The following is a 27025-nucleotide window of genomic DNA, read 5'->3' on the forward strand; positions in this document are numbered from 1 at the left end:
ATAATTTGTATAATCTGGGATGTGTATAAGAAAAACGAAATGAATACTAAGCGCATTTATTTTCGTAGTATCTTAATATATTTTGTAATAAATTAATGTTAGATTTGTTTCTATCGTTTAAGTTTTTTAAGTTCTTTTCTTTTCTTTGTTTGTTTGTTCTTTTTTCTTTCTTTTTCTTTTTCTTCTTCTTCTTTTTATCACGTAAACATGAAGAATTATTTGTCTTTATGCGAATGTATTCACATCACTGTACAGGCTTATTCATACGTTTATTTTTCTCTCAGGCATTATAAACTCCAGTGTTGATCAATATTGAATTAAATGAATTTTTTACTAATACGAATGTTGATCGAATTAAATATTGATCATATTGGAAATTGATCATGTATTGTTTTTAAAAGATCGATCGTACGTAGGAAGCAGCCGGATAGAAGGTACTATTTTTTTAGATTCATTGAATTTTACGCAAAATGTAGTATATTTCATAGAGAGTTTTTGGAAAATACATGTACGCGGTTGGAAATTGCGTCATAAGGTGATGATTACTATAATTGAATCGTACGACATGGTATTTTATCATGCTTCAAACTGCTTCGTAATGTACCGTTGCACTCGTGCCTAGGAACTGGTGTATCTAATATATACACGTATAGGTGAGACACTTGGGGTGTACTTACTTAATCTCCTGAAACATATTCTCGAGTAGTTATTTTTATTTGATACATTACCATTATGTATTCTCGTCAATTATTATTCCGTATTCGAAACGATATTACTCGAAGTAACTTATCTTTAATAGTATTAGATGGAAGACATGGACGATAGGATTAAACTTCGTTTATCATCTATAATCGGTACGTAAAGTACAATGAATAAGTAAAATGATATTTAAAATTGGATATTGGATCGAAATCGATCGTACGAACCGGCCGTCCGTTTCTGTAACGGGGAAAGGATTTTTCTTCTTTTTTATCAAATAAAAACATTCGAGCAATCTCTATGATATAGATTTTTATGCAAGATAAAAATAAGTACACCTGTACTTGCCTCTTTGGGAAGTTTTGTCGAGAGTACCTATACTTGTATATAAGTAGGTACTAAAGTACAAGTACTTTAAGCGGGTACCGGGGTTAGGATACTATTCGTACGTATTTACAGCGGAGTTATATCCTTCATTCGTATTACCTCTCCAAAATTCATTCAACATTCGTGTCGCTCGCAATGATGCAACACCGATGCACTCCACTCTCTGATAATAATAAATCTTCGATCGAAGTTTTTTAGGGAGGGAAGAGCTCGTAAGTTTTCGCAACTTGTTTTCGATACTAAAGAACCAAGATCCGAGGCACTCTTTCGGTACGTAAGCGTACACGAAACGAACGATAATAATGTAAAACATACGTAATGTAAGTAGTACCTATTTAGAATTCTCTTGGTTGTTTACGAGTAAACAAAAGCATCGTTATTTTCCTCTTCTTATTCTTTCGTAAATAATCCATTACTTTCCGTTATAAATGTGAAATATTAATGTCGAATCAAAATCAGTGCGGCAGCACCGATGCAGGATATTACGAGAAGATTTTTCTTGAAATAGTTCAAGCGTCGTAACGATCGCAATGAAGTAATATAAGTGGTATTTAAAAATATAATCTTTTTTTGGTCCTAGCGTCCCTTCTATTCTAATACGTTTTCTACGTGTGTTTAAGGTACGTTGCATTTCTCTTCCGTAACATTCTTAAACATTGGTTCCCATTGGTTTCGTCGGTAGTATAGACTTTTCTATCGCAGAGACACGCAAACTGAACTGATTTGGATAAGTAAAGAATTAACAAGGTATATTCCATTTGATATATCGATCAACGTCCCGATTAATTTACACAACGTACATCCCATCGAGAGAACGAATCGTCATCGAAATTATTATCATGAATGATTTCAAAGAGAACAATTATATTCCGTGCAATATTGTAATGCTATTTATTTAATATCAGCGTTCGTCCCTCGACTAATTCGTACTCGTAATTAATGTATCCCCATAAAAAAACACTTTCGTACGTCTTTTTATTTTCGCCTCGTCTTACATAGATGCTTCAGTCGTTCCAAATAACGAGGAGGTTATTTTCTTCATCGATTATTGTTTTCAGGTACGCAAGCGGTAAAATTACATTGGTAATTAATAGTATAGATTTAAAATCAAAGACATCCCTTTGACTCGCTTGGCACGGCAAATTGCGCTACACTTAACAAAGCTATACTTGCGATATATTTTATACTCCTTAAAATATTATCATCCAATTGGATGGATTACCCTATATTTCTTCTCTACGTGATCTTCTAGGTAAAAGGAAACATATAATTGTGAGAGTTGTTGCTCCGATTTCGGATACCGACGAGTGGAATTTCTTCTTAGACGACTTTTCGCAGTATCCGCAGTATACTTAGAAAAAAAAAATCAAAATGTACATCTTTTTTAATATGGCCCATGTCTCTATAAGCCATGCTCGTATAAACGATTAGACCAATACGGGCCCGTCTGTTTTTCTTTCCGAGATAAGGTCAAAGGTGGGAGTAGAAATATCGGTAGGAGTCGGTACGGCCAATGGCGCCAAACGAATTGTTTTCTTCGCGTCCATGTACGAACGCATTCGAATTTTGGCACGATGTATTTGAGACGGCGACGATTCCAAGATCCCGCAAGAGCCGTCCTCGGTACGTTTGCTACGAAATACGGACTCGGTCGATTTGCTTTGTTCGTAAGCGATCGGGGAGCTCTTTAGATTGATCGCGGATACGGAGTTGTAGACGGTGGATGATAAGTCGGTCCGGATCGGATTGGTTTCCGGGGAAAAATCGGCCGTGTCGTTTTCTTCGAAGGATGTGAAAATGTCCGAGTCAGGTACCGAGGGTGCGTCAAAGAAGGATTCGCGTAACGAAGAGGTCAATGGCTCGGGACACATAAACGGATCTAAGGACGTCAAATCGTTCAAGTCGCTGCCGCTGTTGCACGTTTGAAAGTCGTTCACCGAGTAAGATGAGGGAATGGCTTGATGCTCGTTAACGCACGACAAAATTTCTTGACTCTTTGATGATTCCGACCATTTCGAGTCGGACGGCCGTCTCGAGTTGAATCTCGTCGAATCGTGTTCGCCGAATATCGGTTCGGCCAATTTATTGTCCCTCGTTTTCTCATAGTTTCTGAGCAAAGCTTCGAACAATTGTATCGGTCCTCTCTCGGTAGTATCTATCGTCTCTGGTAACTCCTTGTACGAAAGATCGGTCGGTACGAGGGTCTCGCTAAAATCCTCGACGTTGAATAATACCGACGGCAACGTAGGATCCGAGTGTCGTACGGGACTCTTTCGATTTCGACACGACTCGAGTTCGCCGTTGTTCCTCGTCGTAATTTCTACATGAAAATTTTTGGATTTTTCTTCTTGCGCCGAGGACAAAGGTACTGGCTCCAAAGGACTGGTTGGTTCCGAGTGTATAATGGGAATCGTTAATCCTTCGGCGAGCTTCGAATTTCGAAAAAATGTCGCGTGCTCGGTGCTTGGCTCGATCCGATTTACCGATTCTGAGTGTATTAGTTGCATCTTTATTCGAACTTGCGAGAATCGATAGGGTGATAGGTCGGTTTCAAGTTTGACGTTTTTCGATACGTTCGGCGGCGGCGGCAGCAACGGCGGTGGCGGTGGCGGCGGCGCCGCATGGCGTTGTTTCGGCCCAAAACACGCCAGGTTAGAAGGCAGCTTGTTGTTGCCGATGACATTCATAGTTCTCGAAGATAATCTATACTTTGGACTTCCAAGGAGGTTGCGGTTCGCCGAGTTTTCGCTCGTACATAGGGACGACGAGTAGCTATTGCGAATACGCGCAACGTCTATGTCGTTGGTAAGATCGTATCGTGGTCGCGTTCGGGCTCGCGAATAAACATTCCTTATAGTTTGGCTCTCCGTTTGACGTCGATCAAATTGGTCGTCAGACGGACGTCCATCGAATATATTGTTATTTAAATTCTCGACGGAATATCTGTGAACGAGCTCTGATCCTTTCTTATTCGCTACGAATACTCTCGAGTTAATCTCGGACGTGTTTCCGCCGGCCGTCCTTATATTCGGATAAGACATCGAGGATAGATTCGAATTTCCTCGCTCATCCGCATCCATGTCCTTTGCCGTCGCATCGACGTCGAGCGTCCTGTCGATGTCGTTTGATTGGCTATCGGCTACGGCGTTTAACGCCGGATCGGACATGGCGTTGAACTGAAGAAATTTTCTATTGGCACCACAGTCGGAATTTAAATTCTGATAGGATATGAACTTGGGCTCGGACCATTTCTTCGAAAAGTTCTTGCTCAGGAGTCTCTTGCGATTGAGACGTCTAAGGTGTCTTATTTTACCGAACGTCGGATCAAGTAGGTACTTGAGATTTTTAATTTTATCGATGTTGTGATTCGAATCTATAACGTGATTCCGATCGATTATATATTTCGGATCCAACATTTTTCTCAGATCCTCGATGTCCTCCTCGACGATCTCGTTTGGATGATATTTCGAGGACGAACTACGATCGGCTTCATTTCTTTCCGGCGAAATATCTCCCTGCCTTCCGGATATGTCTAAACAACGTTTGCTCGAGTAATGGGCGTTGCCGCCCACTTGTTGTTTGGGAGCGAAACAATTTTCGACGTGTTGTCGTTCCCTAATGTCGTTGCCGTTGTTCACCTCGGCCAATTCTAGATTTGTATTCGATTGGCGTCTCGCGGGCGAGCATCCGCCGTATCGGCTAGGCGTAACACCGAACAAAGCGACTAGGTCCTCGGCTATTTTTCCCGCCGCTATTCGCATCTCACCGTGATGAAAGGCATAAATCCAAGGATTTGCTCCGCTGTGAGAGAGAATTGGCAGACCCAACCAGACGACCGCCCATTCCGTAAGGAAATTGGTGTCGTAGAAGATGTCGAGCAGCATGCAGGTCTGAAAAGGGACGAAATACGAGATTCGGGACGATAATATTTGCATAATTTTCTTTAGAAACGCATTTTCACGCCATAAACGCGTATTATCGTTTCAATATCTGCAGGACGTTCGAATCAAACGTTCTCATTCCTGACGCGAGGACTCTTCCGTTTTCTTTCTCTTTCTTTTTCTTCTTCGTTCTTTTTCTTTTTCTTTCATTACGAACGAGAGAAAGAGGAAAGCAAAGAGGAAAAAAAAACTCTTTCATTTGATCTGAAAAAAGATAATGAAAAAATTCCAAAATGTAAGTACGCTTCGAAGCGTACGTCGTCGGAAATATCTATGGAAATTTGCTGTCGCGCTTATTCTTCCACGACGTCGTATAGAAAATTTTAACAAGACGTAACGTATTGCATATTGCAGCGTATCGGAGGAGTAGCTAACTTCGTTTCAATGGCTGTACTACTAAGAGATGGGGCGATCGTTATCTTTTGCGATCGTTGAAGGAGATTAGATCGGTTTTTAGACAGTTTTTGCTACGGATATAGCGCATTGGTTGTCGCACGATTTGTCCTGTTTCTATAGTTGAATATACGATATAATATTAAACGTGCATCTAACAATAGAAAATTTCCAAGTATGGACTCTTACATATATGCATATAAAACGTATGAGTGCGTTTATGTATATAGATTGGTTTCTAGGACTTTAAAGATACGAAAAGAGAGAAGGTATATATATTTACACTCACTTGAAACGGAAGCCAAAGGATGAAAAAGGCTCCAACCGTTACAGCCAACGTTTGGCCATAGCGAGGCAAAGCCATGGTTTGCGTTTGATGTCGGAATGATAATTCTACCGTGTAAATAGCACGTGCATGAGCGCGTGCTACCAGGTAGACGTAGACGTAGCAAGCGAGAAGTACGAGAGCGCTCGGCGCCCAAACTGCTACGACCAGGAAGACTCTTACAGGCGGCAAGACGGCTGCTCCGAACCTACAACCTCCGCTATGACGTAAAGTAAATTAATCTCTCTCTCTCTCTCTCTCTCTCTCCCTCTCTCTCTCTCTCTCTCTCTTTCTCTCTCTCTCTCTCTCTCTCTCTTTCTCTCTCTCTCTCTCTCTCTCTTTCTCTGGGTCACGATGGGAGGTAATTTCTCAATTACGAATTACACTACTACTAGGCGTATTAGTATATATTAGTATAGAAATTGCGATTAAAGACTCGTCGACGATTCATCATGGATAAAATAATACCTATGCGTTTCAGTCAGACCCGTGATTTGAGCGTAGATCAAAGGCGAGAGTCCAACGCAGATCGCATAGATCCAAAATACGGCGATATATTTTTCGATGCTGCTGTGAGTGATGATATTCTTATATCTCAATGGTTGTGCCAACGATGTCAAACGATCTACCGCTATTGCCACCGTAACTAGTACGCTCACGCTACAAAGCGCGATCACGATGCAATACGGAAGGATGCACAGCGTCGACGTACCGTTTTCTGGCAGACCAGAGAGTTCTAGCTGCATACCAAACGGCATGAACACTCCGACCTTTGTCAAAAGCAAATATCGATTAGGTATCGTTACGTGCTAGACGATAATGGCCTCGATCGTCGATGAAATTTCATTTTTGCGGTATTATTTGTTGCTGCTACTTCTTCCTTTCCGAATTCATTCATTTGCGAAAGAATCTTTATTAACGAAAGTCCAACCAAAGAGTTACAAAGAGTTATAGAAAGTATTTTTTTTTTTCTTGAAATCACGTTAAATCTAAAAAGCTAACGATCGAATAAACACGAGAGCGTTTAATTTGACTCGTAAATGGCACGCACGATATACGCATGTATACCCTACTATCTAACCTAATGCCATAGCGGCTCGACGACCAGGCAGGCGGTACTCGAATTCATTGATTGTTACTTCGCACGACGCATTAGCGAAACCATTTCTATTCAAGCTCCGTAAGATTCGTTCATTGACGTCATAGCTCACGGACGATAGATCGGCCAATGTATATATAATTTAAGGAACGATTCGTCCAAGTACTTTATTCTCGTCTATTTGTGTGTATATATTTGTGTATATATATATATATATATATATATATATATGTATATGTATATATACACTTCTATTCGTACGTATTGCATTGCGTTATATCCTCGTAAAATACTCATCGACGATCGATGCTCCGACGAACGCAAGAGAAAATCAATTTCGGGCTCACCCCAAAATCGCTAACGGCCAAGGACACGAGAAGGTAGTTCGAGGCCGTTCTAAGTCTCTTGTACCTATAAAAGGCTGCTAAAATGATGGAATTTCCCGTGACGGTTATCGGCGAGAGGATGCAAACTATCGAGACGGCGAGTACCACCGAGATCGGACTGACGTCCAGTCTGGTATCGATCTTGGTAACCGTCGGTATAACAGCGGTCGTCGATTCATCGGGAATAGTGCTTGGACACAGCGACTCCGTAGCGATCGCTGACATTGTCGTTTCTTTTAAACGGTATGTCTGTACCGTGCTTGCGCGTCCCTTCTTTTCTCGCCCACGCGTCTTTCAAGTCAAGTTGGGTTCGTAAATGTGTCTTCCGTATGACGCCATGCCGTCACCAGCAAATACGTCGGAATCGATGAAATCCGAAAGTAACTCCACCCAGACTCGTACACTTCGCACGATCCATGATTTTTTTTCCCTGGTGTCAATGTCGAATGACGCTCGCCACTGAAAACAGAGTGAACAGGCGCTTGTCAAAAAAGAAAAAGTCTGTTTACCAAATCGACCCATTTATAAGTTAAATATATTATCGCTAATTTATGCCCTTACCGAACAGTATATTTTTATAAATACATTTAGCCGAGATTATCGCTTAGCTTTGATATATTATAAGCGTTATAATAAGAATAATTTAAATATATGAAAATAAATAATATAATATATAAATAGTAATATATTTGTATAGAGCGGTTACATCACAAAGTACTCATTGTTCGGAACTATTCCACGTTTCTAAAAGGAAGGATAATTGTGAGAATATCCATCGCACTTGTTCAAATTCTCGCCTGCACGACTGCCATTATCTCATATTTGCAATTCGAATCCATTTCAAATGGATCCGAACGCGGCGTTAACGTTATTTTTCGAGCTGGATTCAATTTGGAGGCTATTAAATTCGAGCGTTCGCATACTAAAACCGCACGTTCACTTATCGCCTACTATGACTTTATTTGTGAATAAGCGCGAAAACGTTTAATTAATTTGCATGTGCGAAGGTACGGTTGAAAAACACATCTTTGATTTTCGTTACTACCATCGTTGCTTACTATTTTTGCCAGACCTATTGCAATTGAGTTAAGGGTAGTTTACTTCTTCTCTTTCTTTCCTTCTTTTCTCTTTCAGTGCCGCCACTCTTTATGTGCTACCACCAATCGTTTTCTCCTTTGCCATGACTGCAAAAAGCTTCCCAATGGTTGCTATATTCATTGCTTTTACTGGAAATGAATCATTTGCTTTTCTCTTTCAGGAAGAAAAAGAAAAATGGGACAATATCGTAGGGTAACGTTATTTTGAAAAAAATATAGGAAAATGAATTATCGTCCTGGGAGATGGAGAGGAATAGATAGAGAGGGAGAGGGAGATAAAGAGGGTTAAAGATTGGAGGATTTTCACTCTGGAGATATCAAAGTATATTTTACGTGGCTTAGATCGCGCGTAACGATCAAGTACCTTTCACTTTAATAAATTGTTAACCGTCCCTGAGAGAGTTTCTGCAAAGTCGAATCGTTTACGAGTACGTGGGCTAGTTCCTTAGAAAATGGATTTATCTGTGATGAGCTAAATAATTTCTACAATGTAAATGTAAATAATTTCTACAACTACGAAGAGATTCTTTTACTTCAAAGATCTTCTTACTAACATCTTCGCGTTATTCCTTTCTTCTTTGTCTAAGAACATCTGCGGAACACGTCGTATAATTATTTTCCATCTTTGAAAGGAAAAATTTTCATTAACGAACGATCGTGCCTCCTTTTTTCTCCATTCGAGTTTGACAGATTCCTGAATAATCAGTTCATGGCACCGATGGGTCAGCATTGCTGAACGTAGTTAGTACCTACTTTAATTTTAAGAAATGCTTCTTGCCGAAACTTTTAAACGCTTATAACATCTTAGAAAGTTGGAGAAAGGAGAAAAGCTCGATCGATTTTCTCGATGAACTTTATAAATTACTTAATACCTGGTTGTCTAATATCGATGATTCTTCAATGATGCGCATCTTAAAAATCGACAGCTTGACGTTTAATAACTGCTCGAAAATAACTGGGGCTATGTCTTTTGGCAGGCGGTACGCGATAGGTACGTAGATAAATGTGATGTTATTTTGAAACATTGGCTAAATCGACCGTATATTCCATTTAAATGAGAAAAATGGACTAGAAATTAAACATAGAGAATTACTTGTCTATTTCGAAATCATTTCTCGAGAAAAAGATTTTACATTTGTTTTCGTTTAAAATTGAAGCACAATGTAGGACACACAGGGGAACGATAATGGAATTCTAAGAAAAATATAATGTTAGTGAATTATTTTTAGGGCAAATAATCTGAAAACGAAGCTTTAGTCGGTCCGAATTTTTGGATAATAATTGAATCGTATCCATGGATAAACTTGAACGAACCATGAATACTTTCTGCGTTCAAGTTTGTGTTATTTGTTTTTATCGGAGATTGATAGATATCGATTGAAACGTCTTGTTCATCAGACGACGAAGTAGTCTAACAATGCTTCAAATCGATCGACAGATTTGTCAGGTATGTTCTATCGGGACATGAAATCGAATTGGAATCCTTATCGTGAAATATGGAGATACCTTTGACGCGAGGATATATTTTTCTGACGACGTGTCAATAAATTGCGACGCATTGAGAGTATAGAGAAAAAGAGAAAAAAAAAAAAAGAAAAAAAATGCAAAAAAGAAGAAAATGACAAAATGGTGAAATTTATATCCTAATGCTCTAACGAGTAATCGATAGATACTCTTTCTCTTTTTTTCTCGAACATTTAATAATAATGATCGTTGACCAACTGTCTATAAATAAATGGACAATAAAATAAATTTGAAGGACGGTGTTTCGATCGGATTTAGTCATATCGATAAAGTTTAACTTATTCGTTTGCCTCCAAGGACGCAAAATTAATCCTGTCCTTTTGTAGATATCGATCCTTATGGAATTTCCTAAGGAATTTCTGCTTCGCCATCGTTGACCTAAAATGATCCGTCTTTGTGTCTCGCACAACTATACAGATACATACGTAGTGTATCTCAAAACAGACTTTTTCAGTTTTCAGCTTCCTTATTATTATAAAAGAGAGAAAAGAGGCCTGAGGGTGCTTCATAAACTTCGTAATAAGAAAATGAACCGCGTGTTCTGGACTTGTTGACTCTCTCCTATTTCCATTGTTCCAAGTACTTGGATAAATCAAAAGAATTCCCTTGTTTAAGATTCCCGTAAGAACATTCCTATAACGCGAAAATGAAAAAGCAATATAGGCACGTATGTTAGCTCTCGATAGCACCTCGATAACAACAAATACGTTCCCTCTTTGCAGATGCGGGACAATGCTTTTCTTTTTTTCTAGGTCGATGGAGGATAGCCCGCATCGACGCGGCGGTACCTTGAGGGTATATTTAAGGGTTCTCTCGCGTGCGTTGAACCTTTTCGCTACGCAAAATATTGATTTCGCTTCAAGGTACAACGTTATATCGCTCTCTTTATCTCCATTTCTCCGTTAGGTATTTAAAAATAACCAATGGATCACATCCTTAAACATATAAATCTTTGATAATATTATTTATGAATAATTAACAATTGTATTCCTAGAGATTTAATAGAGATCAGTGAATGTATTATATATCGACGATAGGATCAACGAATACAAAAAGCTATATATATATATATATATATATGTATAAGCTACTTTGACTTTTTACTCCCTTCTTCTTCTCTCTCTCTCTCTCTCTCTCTCTCGTGCACTATTATTAATTATCTCCTGCTTTCATCGCGGTCGATCTTTTAGATTTTACTATGATCTCGCTATTATTAATGTCGTGATCTTAATCGAGCAGTTATAGAGTATAGAGAATCTTTATGAACAAAAATAAGTTCGAAGGTCCGAAAAATTGTTGGCAATTTGCCTGGCTTGCTTTGACCCTGCACTTGTACTCGTCACCGTCTCGACTCTGGCTCCGCGACTTTGACGCGTCGTCTACGCCGGTCATGGTCAACTCCTTGCTCTTTTCCCACGCGCCGTTGATTTCGCGAGAAAGAAGCTTCGAATAGAGCGCTTTTAACTATGCCAACTCTATCGATACTATTTCTCCCGAGTTTTTCTTATTTAAATGTCCTCGAGATAACGGAATTAATGTCTGTTATTTCTTCAAAGTTCCTAAGCTTCTATAGAAAGTATTAAATAAAAAGTATTTTATTTCCTTTCTTTGCAAGCTTCGTTCGTGGGCGTAAAAGCATGAGTGGTAGATCGATCGATTTAATCATTGCCAGTCATGAGGCGAACGTTAAATTTTCTCATCGCGATACCCATTCGAGCTCGATTATCTGCTTCACTGGGATTGAGATGGGTGTTAAGTTCCGACGAGATCATCAGGATCGATAATCGATGCCTAGTTAATTCCTACTAATTTCCAATTAATGCGAGCTATCGAACAAAGATTTTTTTATCAAATTTTTTCGTATAACGAGCTCGTTAGACGAAGCTCGAAAGAAGGTTTATAAATATTTTTGGAAACAATTTGTTTATCGATCACGATCGATTTTGCTCCCGAGTAAGGTACAAGGTCGCGCGTATGGAATCGCAGGACGTTCGAGCTTGCGAGGAATGTTAACGATTTGGCCGACCACCAAATCGCTATGAACATCTGGCTACTTTTCGCATACAAACTTTTTTCGCTCTTTTTTTTCTTTCCTTTTTTCTTCTTATTTTTCTTTTTTTTCTTTTTTTTTTTTTCAAAACTTTTAGATGGCTGACAATTGATTGCGACGGCCGGTGTTCATTCGTTTCTTGAGGTGGCAGTATAAACCGTAAATACTCTTAAACTGCGATACTTTCGTCTGTTCTCTCCTAAATCAATACGATTTACATGCTGCGTCGGGGTTGGGTGTGGCGTTTGAATATCGGACGATACAAAAAGAGAGCAAGCTTCGTTCTTTGTCGCTTTGAGAGAACGAATTCAATTTTCTCTTCCGTCACCTGAAACTTCTCTTTGTGCGATGATCGCGATCGAAGGGAGCTAACCAATCTTATAATATTATATTAAACGTTCAATGTCGATCGATCTTGCTTTCAAGATACTTTTTCTTTGTTCATCCCGTGCGAATCTTATAATGGCTCGGTGCATAGCGTAAATTTGAAAGTATTACAAGATTTTAATTAACATCCTCAAACTTACTGAAACTTGCGAAGAGGGGAGAGAAAAAGAGAGAGAGAGAGAGAGAAAAGGGGAGAAAAACAATATAAGGGATAATAATGGCCGTGCGCAACGTGTAAAATTCACACACTACGTCCAATTTAGCCCTGACATACATGATTAACGCATGGCTTACGTAAAAAAGCATAAGTTAAAGCGAAGAGAAGCATAACGAGCTCTATATAAATAAACTGGTATAAATCTGACGTGATATTTGTTTAATTAACCTGGATATACCGATCGAAATAATATTATTCATTTAAGCAAGGAATAATAGATTTATATGTATTATTATTTTTCGTATAATGGCGAACATTATTTGAGCATTATATTCGCATCTATACGTGTCTACGTGCCTATAGTATAAATCTACGTATAAAACGGATGATGTTTTTTGATCGATAACGATAGATTATGAAACTTTGAAAAAGTTTTCAATATTTTTTCCTCTCTTTCTCTTTTCTTTTTTTTCCCTTTTTTTCTTTTTTTTTCCCTGTCTTTCTTTTTTTTTTTTCTTCTTTTGATGCATCGGTAACATGTAATCGTACTCGTCAAAGGGAATATGACCGTTGTACGTAGTGAAATTTTGCGCGATAGCCGATCGATTGAACGTTATTACCTAATAATATTATATAGTTAAACCATAGTATTTTGCTTCGTCTTATATTTTTTCTATTTTTCTTCAGTAACAGTATCTACGTTACTCATGGCAAGAAACGACGCGCCAATTCACACATACGATTTATCTCGGGGTCGTCACATGTTCAAGGACGATACATCGAGAGAAAAGATTGGAACGGGGAAGAGTTAAGGAAAAAAAGAGAAATGAAAAGAAACATTGGGAAAAGGTCGGAGAACCTTGAGAAGCACCTGCACTGCGTCTATTTCCTTTACGAAGTTACGTAATCGACATTTCCTTCTCCTCTTTCTCTCTTTATTCTTTTTCTTCAATCCTATTTTTCTCTCAGTCTATCCCGAAATCCTTTCTGAGAGGGAATTACGTGGTGCTTGGGCGCAATCCGAAGAAGGATGATTCTGTGGAAAAATATTTTAAGCCTTCGAATCCTTTATCAGGATCAACTCGTTGAGTTAACTGCTGGAAATGAGACAAACCGTTCAACAAATTGCCTTCCATTATATTCATATATATATATGTGTGTGTGTGTGTGTGTGTGTGCGTGCGTGCGCGCGCGCGCGTATATATATACACACGAAAACGAGTTTTATTTGCGAATAATAAACGTGATGTACAAGGTTTTTAATATAGCTTTCATTTTTGGCTATTTTTCAGAATTTTATGAAAATATTTTCAAGATAATTCTCGATTTTTGATTCCCCCATTTCCCTGTATATTGTGATAGACTCACACGAGTGTACGCGCATAGACGTAGGAGACGTACGTCTCCGAGTTTCATTCATCGATTCGAACAGTAGACACTCGGGTAGGTCAATAGAGAGAAGGTGAACTTCGTGCACGTGCATTTGCGGTTGTGATTTACTAACCACTACTATTTTGTCTTTCTGAACAATTAATTGTGAATAAGGGGAAAACGCTTTGAAGATGTTCCATAGCAAATCGTACGTAGTCTGATATCGAGAATGAGAGGGGGAGAGAGAAAGAGAGGAACAGTCATACAATGCAAAAATTAAGAAAAAAAGAAATCTGCAAGGAAAAAGTAAAAAAAGGAGGAAGACAAAACGAGATAATAACGACGATCGTTCATTGACACGAAAGATCGCTTACTGCTTGCACGTAAAAATCTAACAATAAGTTTGGAACGTGCCAGGAATAATATTTAGGCCTAGAGTAGAGCAATATCCTTCACGAGGTTAAATTCTTTCGAGCTTTGTTTATGAAGCGATTTATAAGAAAAATTATATATTTTATGTTACATGCTGAATCGCTGAATGACTGCGTTTTAAGACTTTTATGCTTTATTCGCACACGTACGTTCCCTTTGGAAGTAATTATTGGGTAACTAATAAAAATCACTAATAATAATGATAATAATAATACAAATAGTAAAATAAACGTTGTCAACTTTGGATAATTTTTATTGCGACTCCGAAATGTTTCCAATGTTTTTCTAAGGGACCGAGTGAAAAGTAAAATCGAACTATACCAGCTGGCGCATCTTTGAAAGTCTCTCTCTGAAATTGTCGATGCTTCGAATCAAGGAATAACGGTCTCTCTCACATCCCACCAAATAGATTTCTATGGTGAATGCTACAAGCAATGCGAATGTCACGTAACGCGATAAAACATTTCGAGCGTGTTCTATTTTCTTAAGATATATCTCGAAAGAAATATTTTTAAATCAATGATAAAACAAATATTCAATATCTGTCTGTAATGGTAAAAAAAAGATGATCGAAGGAAGGAACGATCGTGATAAATTTCTTTTATTGACATTATTTGAAATATATTTTATACAATTCAATAAGAGTAGAGAGTAGATCTTATTAGCCGTAGTTATTTTTCTAAGCGCAAACATTTGTTTACGATATTACGTGTTTGAAATAGACGGTATTTTTGCGTCGAAGTATGACGATATCGGGGGATGGAATTCAATGTTACTGCCACTGAGCTCGCTCCTTGGGGGGTAGTATACAACATGCGTTCATAATTAACGGCGCCGCGTTCCTTTCGTCTAAATTAACCATAGAAAATGTATGTCTATTCTACATCCCCGTATTCTACGTGTCTCTCTCTATCTCTCTCTCTCTCTCTCTCTTTCTCTCTAAGTATCTCTTCAACGCAGATCGATCGTTTTGTTCATAATGCAGATTGATCGCGGTTCGACGGATTGATTCGGACGTCGTTATATTAAGGGATAAACTTGAGATTGCATCGAGAAAGTACACGTGTCTTGCGTATGTATGCGCCTGTACGGAACGTAATGTAGTGTATCGACAGAGTAGTAAAACGGAGTCCTCTGTTATCGAGCTTTATCGCGTGCGGTTTATCGCATATTCAACGACAACAAGGTCGCATAAATATTAATTAGAAAGGAAGTACACGAGGGTGAACTCTCTAGTTGACGGAGAAAGAGATGGAAGCTAACGGAGAAGCACGATCTTATTGCGATGGGAGCTTGAATAGTCTTTGGAGTTTGTCTATTTATTTATCAGATTTTTTTACTTTTACGAAAAAAAAAGAAAGAGGAAAAGATAAAAAAAAGATTTATTTTTTACATTTTCTCTCTCTTTCTCTCTTTTCTTTTTTTCTTTTTAATCCGACTTGGTAAATTTTTGATAAAAGATCTCTGATGCCTACGTAGTCGAGGCAGTCACGAGCGTAATCAGCCGGATGATTTATCTCTATTTTTTTCCATCTTCGTACGTGAGGGCATGAGAGTGTAACCTTCCGTCGAATGGATCGTGCCAGGTCACGCTAAATCCTTGGAAGCTCGAAAAGGGTTACGTTGTACGCGTGCTTTCGTATGTAAACCGAGCCACAGGTATTTGTCTATGCTCTCGTGTATTCACCCTATAATGTTATTTCGAAGGATTTCCGTTTACCTATGGTGAAAAATATTCGTAAAGTGGACGCAAATCGTTTGTGACGTAACGGCGCGTTACTATGGGGACAATACGACGAAACGAATAACAGGGGGATATATGAAGAAATCGGAGAAAAATGCGATTGAAAGCACCGCATCGTACGAAACAATGCGCGCGTGTTCCACAATTGCAATCGCGCGCGCTCTCCCTCCCCCCCTCCCCCGCCTTCCCTACTCCTTCTCTATCTTCGAATAACAGTTATGAGAAAGAGATAAAGAAGAGTGTAGGAGATCTGTAAATAAGCGTCACCGAGCGCGAGAGTTTTTACGCTGAGCGTAGGCGGGTTTAATGTCTAATGAAAACTGTACAAAACTTGGTGCAGAGAGATAGGTAATTAAAAATTATCAGGTCGACGTTAATATTCTTTGAGTACTGGCAATAAAAATCAATTAAAAGTTTAATAAGCTTAATTAAAGGAAAACCATCGAAATAAGTAATTTCATGGAAAAATTAATAAAAATCCTTGGACCCATCATTGCCCGCATTTTTTATTTCCATAACACCCGTTCTTCGGTACAACGAAGCGAAATGGAAACGGAATAATTCTAAGAGGATCGACGTAAGGTTCGATTGATCGGTTCGAAAATCGATTGTTCGTGTGACTTACTCACCGAAAAGGATATTGTTCCTCATCGCGATAATCATACACGAAGGCACAATGAATGTAAGATAAATTCCTTCCTTTGTCGTCGAAGAGATGAAAAATGAAATCGCGTTAGAATTATCGAACGGTAGTTATATCTATCTGTTTATTTTCGGAATCGAAGTATCAGATTCGAAACGAAGGAAGATAGAAATTGAATCTCTTCCGTCAAAAATGAGAAATTTATCGGATAGACCGATCGAAGAACACACTGGTGTGAGAAAATCTCAATAGGAGGAAGATCGCTGATTCGCGTCGCGATGCCGCGTGTCGACTGAAGGCATCGTTTCGTAGCATAGATGAAAGAGAGAGAGAGAGAGAGAGAGAGTGAGAGAGAGAGAGGATGGGCGAGAACGGACGAGGAAGGACGAGGAAGGACGAGGAACGAGGGAGTAGAACGACGTCGACGACGAGGGCGTATCGGGGTGCGTCTGGTGAGAGTTCTTTTTGCTGGCAGTAGGGTTGGTTGGTATCGGGTTAGAGAGGAAGGAAGGGAAGCGTATCGAGCCTGGCGCGAATCCGAAGCCACGTGGTGCGCAATCGTCGAACCGGTCGACGCAAGAGTCGACTCTCTCTTCAGTCTAAATAGCGAGAAAGAACGACTCGTTGCAATCGAGTTGACGGACTATGCAAGAGAGCGAGCCGGTCTTCGATCGATCCGCTTTTACCCTCCTCCTGCTGCTGCTGCTGCTGCTGCTGCTGCTGCTGCGTGAGGGTGGGAGGGGGAGAAAGAGAGAGTGAGAGAGAGAGAGAGGTCTGCAGGATATGCGGATGAAAGCGTGTAGAGTGCGCTATCGTGAGATGGAAAGGGTCAAAGAGTGAAGTTCAAGGAAAGGAGAGTGACTCGAAAGAATCCGAAGAAGAATCTCGATCGTAAATCGTGGATTCTGTCCACTGGTATCGATGCTTCCCCTCTTTCTCCTTTGCTTGCTCTCTGTTTCAAGGTCAAGCAATTGTAAGTTGTGGGAATCGAAGGAAGGGAAGGTCACAGTGGTACGTACACACACACATACACACACACACACACACACACTCTCTCTCTCTCTCTCTACCTCTAGCTCATGTCACGCGTTATGCCACGAGAGAATGGGTGCATGGCGCGTATAATCAGTGTAATTATGATGCGTGGGAAGAAATTTTCGTGGCCACATAGTGTCTATATGATTATGTCGAAAATAACGCTATTAGTTCGATTAACGATTAAAGATTGTACAAATGTATTGGTCGTACGGAGAATAATAACATTCGGAGAAATGGACGATACTTAGAAATTTGAAAGTGACTCGCGGCTATCACACATCGATTTAAATTAAGATTTGGTAGTGTTGCTCTTTTTTTTATCCCCCTCCTCGTCGGTTTCGTCCTCGTCGAGAGAAATGTCCGAGATGTCGTCGGATCTTCCGGCGTCAGTTCTGTCGATTTCCTGCGTTTTCGAGCGTGAACTTCTCGAACCGCTATTCGCACGCTCGTTACGAGCATTCTTCTTTCCGGAGTTTTTGTCTGGCTCGTAATCGTCCTCGTCTTTTCCCAACTTCTCGGGATTCTCTGAACTGCACATACATGCGAAACATTGATTTGGTCTCGTTGACTATTACTACTTTGTTATTGGATATAACTTGCGATTGGCAAGAGAAGAAAAAAAAAAGTAGAAAATTCATATTACAAGAAAACGATTTTCACCTCCCACGTCTTCTGCTACGTCTACGAGATCTGCGTCGATTTCCTTCCGATCGACTTCGAGATCTACAATTTCTTCTACAATTTTTTCGTTTGCGCCTCGCTTCTTGTACCGAACATTCTTCAAATTTCTTCGTCGATGAGTCCACCGGTTCGACTTCTTTATTTTCTTTTTCACGCAAATTCCAAGAATCCTCGGACCCTTTCCTCCTGTATTTCATCGTCGTCGTCTCGTTCGTTTTCTCATTTCTTCGTCTTTGCCGTTTTTCTAGTAAATCAGAGGATACGCGCAGCATCTTACAGGTTGCATCCGTTGGTACGAGATATCCGGACTCGATGCCAAAATCAAGGGCCTTCATTATGTGATCCCTTACTTTTTGTAAACCTGAGAGTTTGACAACACGTTCGCGTTAATGTTACGTATATACGTAAAAGACATTCGATATCTTGGCTTTCGAAGAGTAAAGCTTTCAAAATCATTAATTTAAAGGTTGTTCTACGGCAACGATCGTTTAGTCAGAAAGTTCGTTTAGTCAGAAAGACAGAGAGAGAGAGAGAGAGAGAGAGAGAGAGAGAGAGAGAGAGAGAGAGAGAGAGAGAGAGAGAGAGAGAGAGAGAGAGAGAGAGAGAGAGAGAAAAAGTATAAAAGAAATTTAAAAGAGGGAGATGCGAAAAGGAACGAGTCACCGTCGTCGTGTTCTCCTCGTTTCTCATTGTTTTCTTAAGCGGCCATTCGCTGTCGACGAAAATTAATTACCATCCGATCGATGTTCGTGCAAGAAAGTCCATGTAAGAAGGCTCACCTTCGCTACCCACGCATCCATGTACACAGGACGACAAGCCAGCATGATTCTTCGAGCTACGACGACGTTGTCTGACGGCGTGTAACTTGGAACGATCATTGCTGCTCTTTCTATTACTTCCGTATACCATCCTTCGTTAATAGACGCAACACCTGACGATAGTTTACGCGATCGCTTCTGCCTCTTTCGTTCTTTTCCTCGGTTGCTCTTCCTTTTTTCCTTCGAACTGAGACGCTCGTTTCTCTTGGTTAAACCTTTTTCTTTCTCCCTTTTGACTTTTTTTTTTCTCTTCTTTTTGTTTCTTTTTACCTGCGCCAAGCTCCCTATCGACCAAATTGTTTTTTGAAGCGCTTTGTTTTTTGCTTAAAATTCTTTTAAGTTGCTGCTGCTGCTGCTACTGCAAAACTTTAAAATAGAAATATTCGTTCGAGAAATATTACGAAATGTGGAGCCTTTCTTTGTGTTAATTTAATGACGAGGTTAATTTCTTTTTTTTTGTGCATATTTGTGTGTGTGTGTGTGTGTCTGTGTTTTTTTAGATTTAAAGCGCGAGTGTGTCGACGAGAGTAATGAACGTAATATAGAAGAATTGATGCCACTGATTACTGACCTTAAGGAATAAATTATTACCTGAAATATGGGTCACTGGCATGCCATATCGTTATACAGAATATGCGTACACATAGATAATTGGTTTATCCTGTCAGTTTTGTCGTATCTTATTAGCGCTTAAAAAATCTTTACTCGCTTGTAAATTCCGTACGAGAGGTTGGACGAGCAGAAGGAAAAATTCGTGTCCGTGCTTTGATATTTTTTTCAAATTTTTTGAATTTATTCGTTACAAGCCCAAACGCGATCGCGAAGCGTAATTTTGTTTGATAAGGAATTTTCGAACGTTTGGAAGAAAATGAAATGAGAGATATGTAGAACTAATCTAGCCGCGATAAGTTGACTGATTTGTCATATTTTTCTTTTCTTTTTTTTTTTTTTTCCTTTCTTTTTTCTCTCTTGACATTCGACGTACGAACAAATAACTCGAAATAAATTGCCAACTTCCGTACGAATGTATGTAAACATTATGATAATGAAAAGCGACGCGAGAGTGATGCAATCGTCGATGGCAGGTAGCCGTACCGAAGCTATCTCGTCTGTCTCGTCTTTACTTGCCTCAGCCTATGTTTCAATTGTTTTTATAGAAACGTCGAAAGTGTGTGACACGAAAAATGTCAAAAGTATCTTTAAAGATATATATGTATACATATAAATATAAATATATTTAGAAAACGTTCACTTTGTGTCGGCAATGTGTTACGACGTGCTTTATTATATCCCTTTGGAATGTTTATCCCTCGCTTCTCTTTAAAACGAAACCGTCCATCTGATCCTCGTTATTTCCTCTCTTTTCTTGACTTTTCTTTCCTTGGCTTTGTTTCTCTACTCGTTTCTTCGATCTGTTAGGAAGATTCGTTGCTTCGTAATCGGACACCCAATGAATTCGCTACGAGACTCCTTTAGTTTATACTGAAACTTTTTCGAACAATTTCTATCATTAAGATCGTTTTTAACGTTTCCTTTCGAGAATGATTTCTAATTCGTCCGATATTCTTTCGAAGATTCTAATCGAGAGTCGATTATTCGATCGTTCAATTCGTTTCTCGATTTTTCCCGTTCTTAAACGGGAAAGTGAAATTACCGAAGTGAAAGAAAATGTCGAGGCAGAGTATACGTACGATCTTAGAATCGAGCTCGGGTACTAACCTGATTTCCTTCTTTGGCCAACGGTTCGGTTTTTCTTTGTCATTCTTAAAGGGATCCCTAACGATTCTCTTACTTTTAGATCTTTTGAGATTTCGCGAGAACGAGTTCTTTTGGGTCCTTCGTTAAATCGTTTTAAGGCCGTCATTATCGAAATTTACGAACTTGCAGTCGTCTCTTTTGTAATTCTGTGCCGACTCTTCTCGAAGTTGTCGACTTTGGGAGACACTTTGAGTACTTGCCCCTGAAAGTCTGCAGGGATCAGGTATCCTGATTTCACGCCGGACTAGAGTGCCTTACGGATATACATTTTTGCTTATCGTTTATCTGTCGTTTACGATTGATTCGACCAATTCGAAAATAATTGATCTAGATCGGCTTAACGATCGAGAAAACGAAAATTACGAAACCTTCTTCGATACCAGCCTTGATGTAATTCTTAAGGATGAATCGTTTTTGTTCAACAAAGCTTTCCTAGGATCTACCAATGCTTTCCACGAAGGAATTGCTGCTCGCGGCATTCATCGCTTCTGTCAGATTCCTCCAGAGTGCTTGCTCCGGATTCCGAGCTAGCACGTGATATTGAAACACTCTCGAATGGTACCATACATACATATTGTATATCGTAGACTTTGCTTGCATACTCTGCTAATTTGCACTTTTAAATGATCGTTCATATAATACTATTGTTTCATATCATTTTGGTTATGTTTCGTGATATTTAAAAGTTGCCAAATTAGTTCTTGTACGTCGATGCTTTTTCGCAAATGTGGCCGAGGGCCCGCATAGTGACAATTGCAGCACCATCGATGAAAATAAGGAATTCGTTTAACGTGTTTTGCCACTTTACGTACCTTTTCTCTTTTCGTCCATTATGCTCTGACGTATATTTTCTTTCCTTTGTTATACCAACGAAATCGTAGTTGGCATAGCTTCTGAACAAAGTTTTCAGTTTGAAATTCTTTCTCTTTCTCTCTCTCTTTCTCTCCCTCTTTATGGATGCTAACGAGCTGCCGTACATTTACTATAATCCCTGGTGTTTTCGAGGACGAACTTTCGACGATCTCGCTTTTCTCCGGGTCACCAAGTCACAGATTTATCGTTCTTCGATCGTCGTTCGAGTAAAAGAATCCGGCCACGTTTACCTTTCCAACGTTTCGCTTTGCTTTTTTTTTCTTTTTTTTAACGCGTTCGTGATAAAAATAAAGGAAAAAGTCTTTTCTGTCATAGTATGGATTTTATGGATGGTCGATCGATTCGCTTTGACATTTTTCCAAGGAATAATCTTCTCCTTTGCAACGTTACATTTATTTTATTACAAATACGAATCTTGAAAAAGGCTATGATTCCTGGAAAATATGATAAATTTTACTTTATTTTTCCTTACTTACTTTACTTGATAATAATAATAAGAGCAACATTGAAGATATAATACTTGGAGATGATTGTTACTCGTTAATTTATGTAATATTATGTATTATTTATGTAAATTTACAGTATAACATGTTCATGTAATATGAAATAATAATAATAATTTGCAACTGTATAATTTGATTCATGAAAAATTTTCATTTAACTTTGTATATATATAGGTAAATAATAATTTATTTTTAGTGCTGAAAGTTGGACTGTTTGATAAATTAAAAGTTAAATTATTAAAATGTGTAACTTTTGTAGTACCTCTGGCGTCATCTAGCGAACGATCTAAAAGTGTCACCGTTCGCGCTCTTCGCTAAACGTTTCAAATTTATCCTTCGAAGTAACGATATTGATAATATTTTTGACGAGTAATACTTCATCGTTATTAATTGTAAATTTATTCTATTTTGTATTTTAATGAAATTTGTTAATCTTGAAAGATTCTTAAGCGAATCCTCGATCCTGTAATATATATATACATATATATACACAAGTACAAATCGGATCAATTAAAATCTGTACAATTGGTGCACTGAACGAATCTCTACGATAAAATATGATTATATATCGATTAAAAGTTTAATCGGTTTAACTTTGGATCGATAAACTAAGGTAATTGATCGTCGGTAAGGAATTTATGTCAGTCCTCTAAATTATCATCCATATAGTTATCTTATAATCTAGTGGCTGATTTTTGACCGACGTTGACTACTGCGGGGTATTCGCCTTTACAGTGCAAACCGTTACCACTGGCTACCTATATCTTTGGAGAGATCACTAGACGTTTCGCGTTTCTATAGAGTAAGGTATCTATATTCTCGCGCTTGGGTCCGATCAATACTTCATGAGTTTCGTCCGGCTGGGAAACACATTGTGGCTTGTGCGTTCGCGTACGAGTACACGCACACGAGTTTCGACTTTTCAAATATGCCAAATAAATAGAATTGTACTGAAAGAATAATTGTCGAAATGGCGACTAGTGATCGAATAGTTCCTCTTGTTCTTCCCGATGGGGCGTGATGATCGAGCGTCGAGTGCTTTTCAATAGGCAATATGCGTTCCCTTGGTGAGTGATTAGAAATATTCAGATAAACCGAAAGAGTTATTCTTTTTAAAGATACTCCAAGATTTATCATATTTTCGGATCGTCGCTATCGTTTCGTCGATCGATTAACAAAGATGAAGAGACAGAACGTAAGGACTCTGTCCCTGGTAGTGTGTACATTTATTTACCTTTTGATCGGTGCTGCGGTGTTCGACGCACTAGAATCGGATACTGAAAGAAAACGCCGAGAATTTCTATCGGGTAGGTGAACGATTTAACGTTTAACATTTTTTTCTTGATTTACCACGGGCACACGATTTGACACGTGAAATCATCGTCTTAGATATACGTCGTAACATGATGAGAAAGTACAACATCACCGAGGAGGATTATCGTATGGTGGAGATTGTAATAATCGAAAATAAGCCTCACAAAGCGGGTCCTCAATGGAAATTCGCTGGTGCCTTCTACTTTGCTACGGTTGTTCTCGCTATGATTGGTAAACAATATGATTATATGTTTTTATTCATCGTTTGGTCGCATTTGGCATATATATATATATATGTATATATATGTGTGTGTGTGTGTGTATGTGCGTGTGTATGTGCGTGTGTGTACGTATGCCTATATTTGCATATCGATTATTCGGTTGGTTTACTTTTCAAGGCTATGGACACTCCACTCCCGTCACTATAGGCGGCAAGGCCTTTTGCATGGCGTACGCTATGGTGGGCATTCCTCTTGGCCTGGTAATGTTTCAGAGCATCGGCGAACGTCTCAACAAATTTGCCTCCGTCGTTATCAAACGAGCAAAGATTTACATGAGATGTCAAAAGGTCGACGCTACGGAGATGAACCTAATGTTGGCGACTGGATTGTTATCCAGTATAATTATTACCACCGGCGCTGCAGTATTTTCACGTTACGAGGGTTGGAGCTATTTCGATAGCTTCTATTATTGTTTCGTGACGTTAACCACCATAGGTTTTGGAGATTACGTTGCTCTGCAGGTAGATTACTTCCGAGAAATCCTTTAAATGATAAATCTTCCAAACGTAAACAAACAGGCGAAACGTTTCTCCTTTCTTTTTGTTTTTCAGAACGATCAAGCGCTTTCAAACAAGCCAGGATACGTCGCCTTAAGTCTCGTCTTCATATTATTCGGTCTGGCAGTGGTTGCCGCCAGCATAAATCTCCTCGTTCTTCGTTTCATGACAATGTAAAAAATAATTGATCGTTTATCATTTCAAGAGAAAAAAAGCAAATCTCTCTCTCTCTCTCTCTCTTTTTTTCTGTCTTTATTCAGGAATACCGGCGATACCCGTCGCGAAGACAACGAATTTCAATTGGCGTCCGATCACGTCTTGAACTTGGACGACGAGGTAGTTGCTGTGAACGGGAAACTTTTGTCCAGTCACGTGCCAATAGTTCACGATACGGACGACTGCGTCAGCGTTTGCTCCTGCACGTGTCTTGGACCGGCCAATTCCGAATTGTTGGATTCTACGGGATATCAAGGTTACAGGCCACCTTCGACCACGGCGAGCTTTCGCGTTAAGCGCGCATCCGTCTGATGGAAGGAGTTTCGTCGTCGTAGTCTACGTCGTCGACTTTCCAAGGCCGACAGCAGGGAACTCCTCGGTATCGATGTTTGAAAGCGAAGGAAGAATCGACGAGATAAAGATAAACAACTAATAAAATAAGCAACGAGTATAGAACACTGCCAAAGGACAGATATATTCAACGATAATCTCGGGAGAGGGTGATCCGAAATAAAGGAATCGTAAGACTCGTTAGATAAAGGAAATCCTTTATGCGCCCTATTTAAAAAATAAATATCGTTGTATAGTTATACAGAGAAGCGCCAGATTCGGCTTACTTCGTGAACTTTCTTGAGTGAACCAATGCGTAACGTGTTGGTAATGTAATATTCGACGTCTATTAACGTTCAATGATAATAGAGTTATCTGTTTCACGTGTACGATTCTATTTAATGAATGTTACGTGTACATTACCGGACCGGAGATCGTATTTTTTCTATGTGATTTGTAATTAAACACTATAATAAATTTAAGTATTACAGTAAGACTGAGGAACGATACGAAATTATTAAATCGAAAGGAAAACAAAGCTAAAAATTGGTGGCTGTTAATAGCATGCGAGGGATTTCCATTCTCTATAGGATACTTTCTAATTGTTCGTAGCAACGTAAGCTACGTTGTCTAAAACGTCTACGTAAACAATTATTAGAGTTTATATCGTTCTGATATGATCTATTGCGTATACATTATAGAACGGTTAATGTTTAAAAAATATCTCGTTTAGATTACGAAGATTCGTGAAGGCATGCACTTACAAATATACTTATGCTATGCGCGTGTATACGTATTTGTATAAAATATTAATGAAATCGATCGTATTATAGCGATATTCTTTTCCTAATCCACGCGATTAGGAAAAGAATACTTCTTCCTCTGTAAAATGGTCTTGGTTTTGAGTTTTTACGACTATTCATTGCCGAGATATCGCTTTCGAAAGATTCCCCCCATTCATAATTCATTAATTCATTCATAATTCATAATGCACGATGTAGCGGTAGTAGTACCGTAAAAGACCGTTTATGTTGACAGCTGACTCTTGTAATATCGCGCGTAAATTCCAAGAATTTATCTAGGTCACTGGGCCGACATGTCCATTTTAGCCCGAGATTATATAGGCCAATGATGAATCGGAGTAAGCACCTTTTAAATGGGGAATATCTTTTGGAACTATATCTCTAAGACTAAGACTCGTAGAGACATCAAACGAATACCGTTTTAAAGGGCAATTTTTTTTTATACACTATTTTCTCGTCATACTGTTATTACGAACAATTTCTTATAAACAATTTGTTATTAACAATTTTCATAAGCAATTTTTTTGTCTCTTTCTTTTGCTACATCGTGATAATGATCATTGAACGATACTTCGTTTGACGATACGTTGAACGATACGTTTGAAGTAATTTTTCATTAACAATTTGCATGAAAAATTTGTTATATAAATAATTTATTACATAAATAATTTCGCAGAACAGATCTTTTTTTCTTTTTCACTATTTCCTTTGTAACATAAGATAACGATGATTTAACGATGCGGTTAAAACGATTTGCTATTAACAAAAAGCCATTTGTTATAAAACAATTTTCATAAAAAATTTGTCGAAGCGGATCTTTTTCTATTTCTTTTTCCGCGCTTGTAATGACCATTTTTTTTTTAGGGAAACAATTTTTCAATTACAGCAATTTGCATAAACAATTTATAATTAATAATTTTTATAAATAATATTTTTATTCCCTCTTTCGTAAGGTAAATATTGATAACGATTATTTTTGCGTTGTGATTAAAATAATTTGTTATAAACAATTTGTTAGAAATAACATATCGTTATAAAGGATTTCTTTAAAATTAAACAAGCATGCTTCGTGCAGTTTTATTTATCTTATAGGATGAGTAAAAAAAAGTATGGAAAGTCAAAAATGGAAAACGAATTTTCTTCTAGAAAAGGAGCTGAGATCCTTCTGTTGTACTATTAATGGCCATCGATCTATACGACGGATATAACACGACCAGTCGGTGCAAAGTTAAGTCGGTAAAAGTATTGTTAATAAAATGAATGCCTGAAAGTATAAAG

At 38.6% G+C, this 27025-nt stretch overlaps 3 protein-coding genes across 6 annotated transcripts; 1 reads left to right on the forward strand and 2 right to left on the reverse strand.

Moving 5' to 3' along the window:
* Window positions 1-119: 119 nt before the first annotated feature.
* On the reverse strand, window positions 120-17086 carry LOC118442136 (uncharacterized). 3 transcript variants are annotated; one of them, XM_035867367.2, is made up of 5 exons: window positions 16622-17086; window positions 7192-7689; window positions 6214-6515; window positions 5710-5965; window positions 120-4976 (listed from the first exon to the last, which is right to left on the reverse strand). In XM_035867367.2, exons 2-5 carry the CDS (start codon window positions 7453-7455, stop codon window positions 2514-2516), a joined length of 3285 nt encoding a protein of 1094 aa, XP_035723260.2. In that variant the 5' UTR covers window positions 7456-7689; window positions 16622-17086; the 3' UTR covers window positions 120-2513. The 3 variants fall into 3 exon arrangements, with proteins under 3 accessions (XP_035723260.2, XP_085518095.1, XP_085518096.1); XM_085661969.1 differs by lacking the exon at window positions 16622-17086 and adding an exon at window positions 9200-9319; XM_085661970.1 differs by lacking the exon at window positions 16622-17086 and having other exon boundaries at window positions 7256-7354.
* Task7 (TWIK-related acid-sensitive K[+] channel 7) lies at window positions 13902-26320 on the forward strand. Of its 2 annotated transcripts, none has more exons than XM_085661983.1 (6): window positions 13902-14024; window positions 23425-23613; window positions 23696-23851; window positions 24019-24362; window positions 24453-24571; window positions 24659-26318. In XM_085661983.1, the coding sequence occupies exons 2-6, from the start codon at window positions 23487-23489 to the stop codon at window positions 24924-24926; spliced, it is 1014 nt and encodes a 337-aa protein (XP_085518109.1). In that variant the 5' UTR covers window positions 13902-14024; window positions 23425-23486; the 3' UTR covers window positions 24927-26318. The 2 variants fall into 2 exon arrangements, with proteins under 2 accessions (XP_085518109.1, XP_085518110.1); XM_085661984.1 differs by lacking the exon at window positions 13902-14024 and adding an exon at window positions 23009-23373 and having other exon boundaries at window positions 23575-23613; window positions 24659-26320.
* Window positions 17890-19412, reverse strand: LOC118442137 (uncharacterized). The gene is made up of 3 exons (XM_035867368.2): window positions 19134-19412; window positions 18334-18715; window positions 17890-18203 (listed from the first exon to the last, which is right to left on the reverse strand). The coding sequence occupies exons 1-3, from the start codon at window positions 19261-19263 to the stop codon at window positions 17963-17965; spliced, it is 753 nt and encodes a 250-aa protein (XP_035723261.1). The 5' UTR covers window positions 19264-19412; the 3' UTR covers window positions 17890-17962.
* Window positions 26321-27025: the final 705 nt, after the last annotated feature.

The sequence above is a fragment of the Vespa mandarinia genome, chromosome 16, assembly GCF_050613455.1.
Source record: "Vespa mandarinia isolate Hongniang chromosome 16, ASM5061345v1, whole genome shotgun sequence".
Lineage (NCBI taxonomy): Eukaryota > Metazoa > Arthropoda > Insecta > Hymenoptera > Vespidae > Vespa > Vespa mandarinia.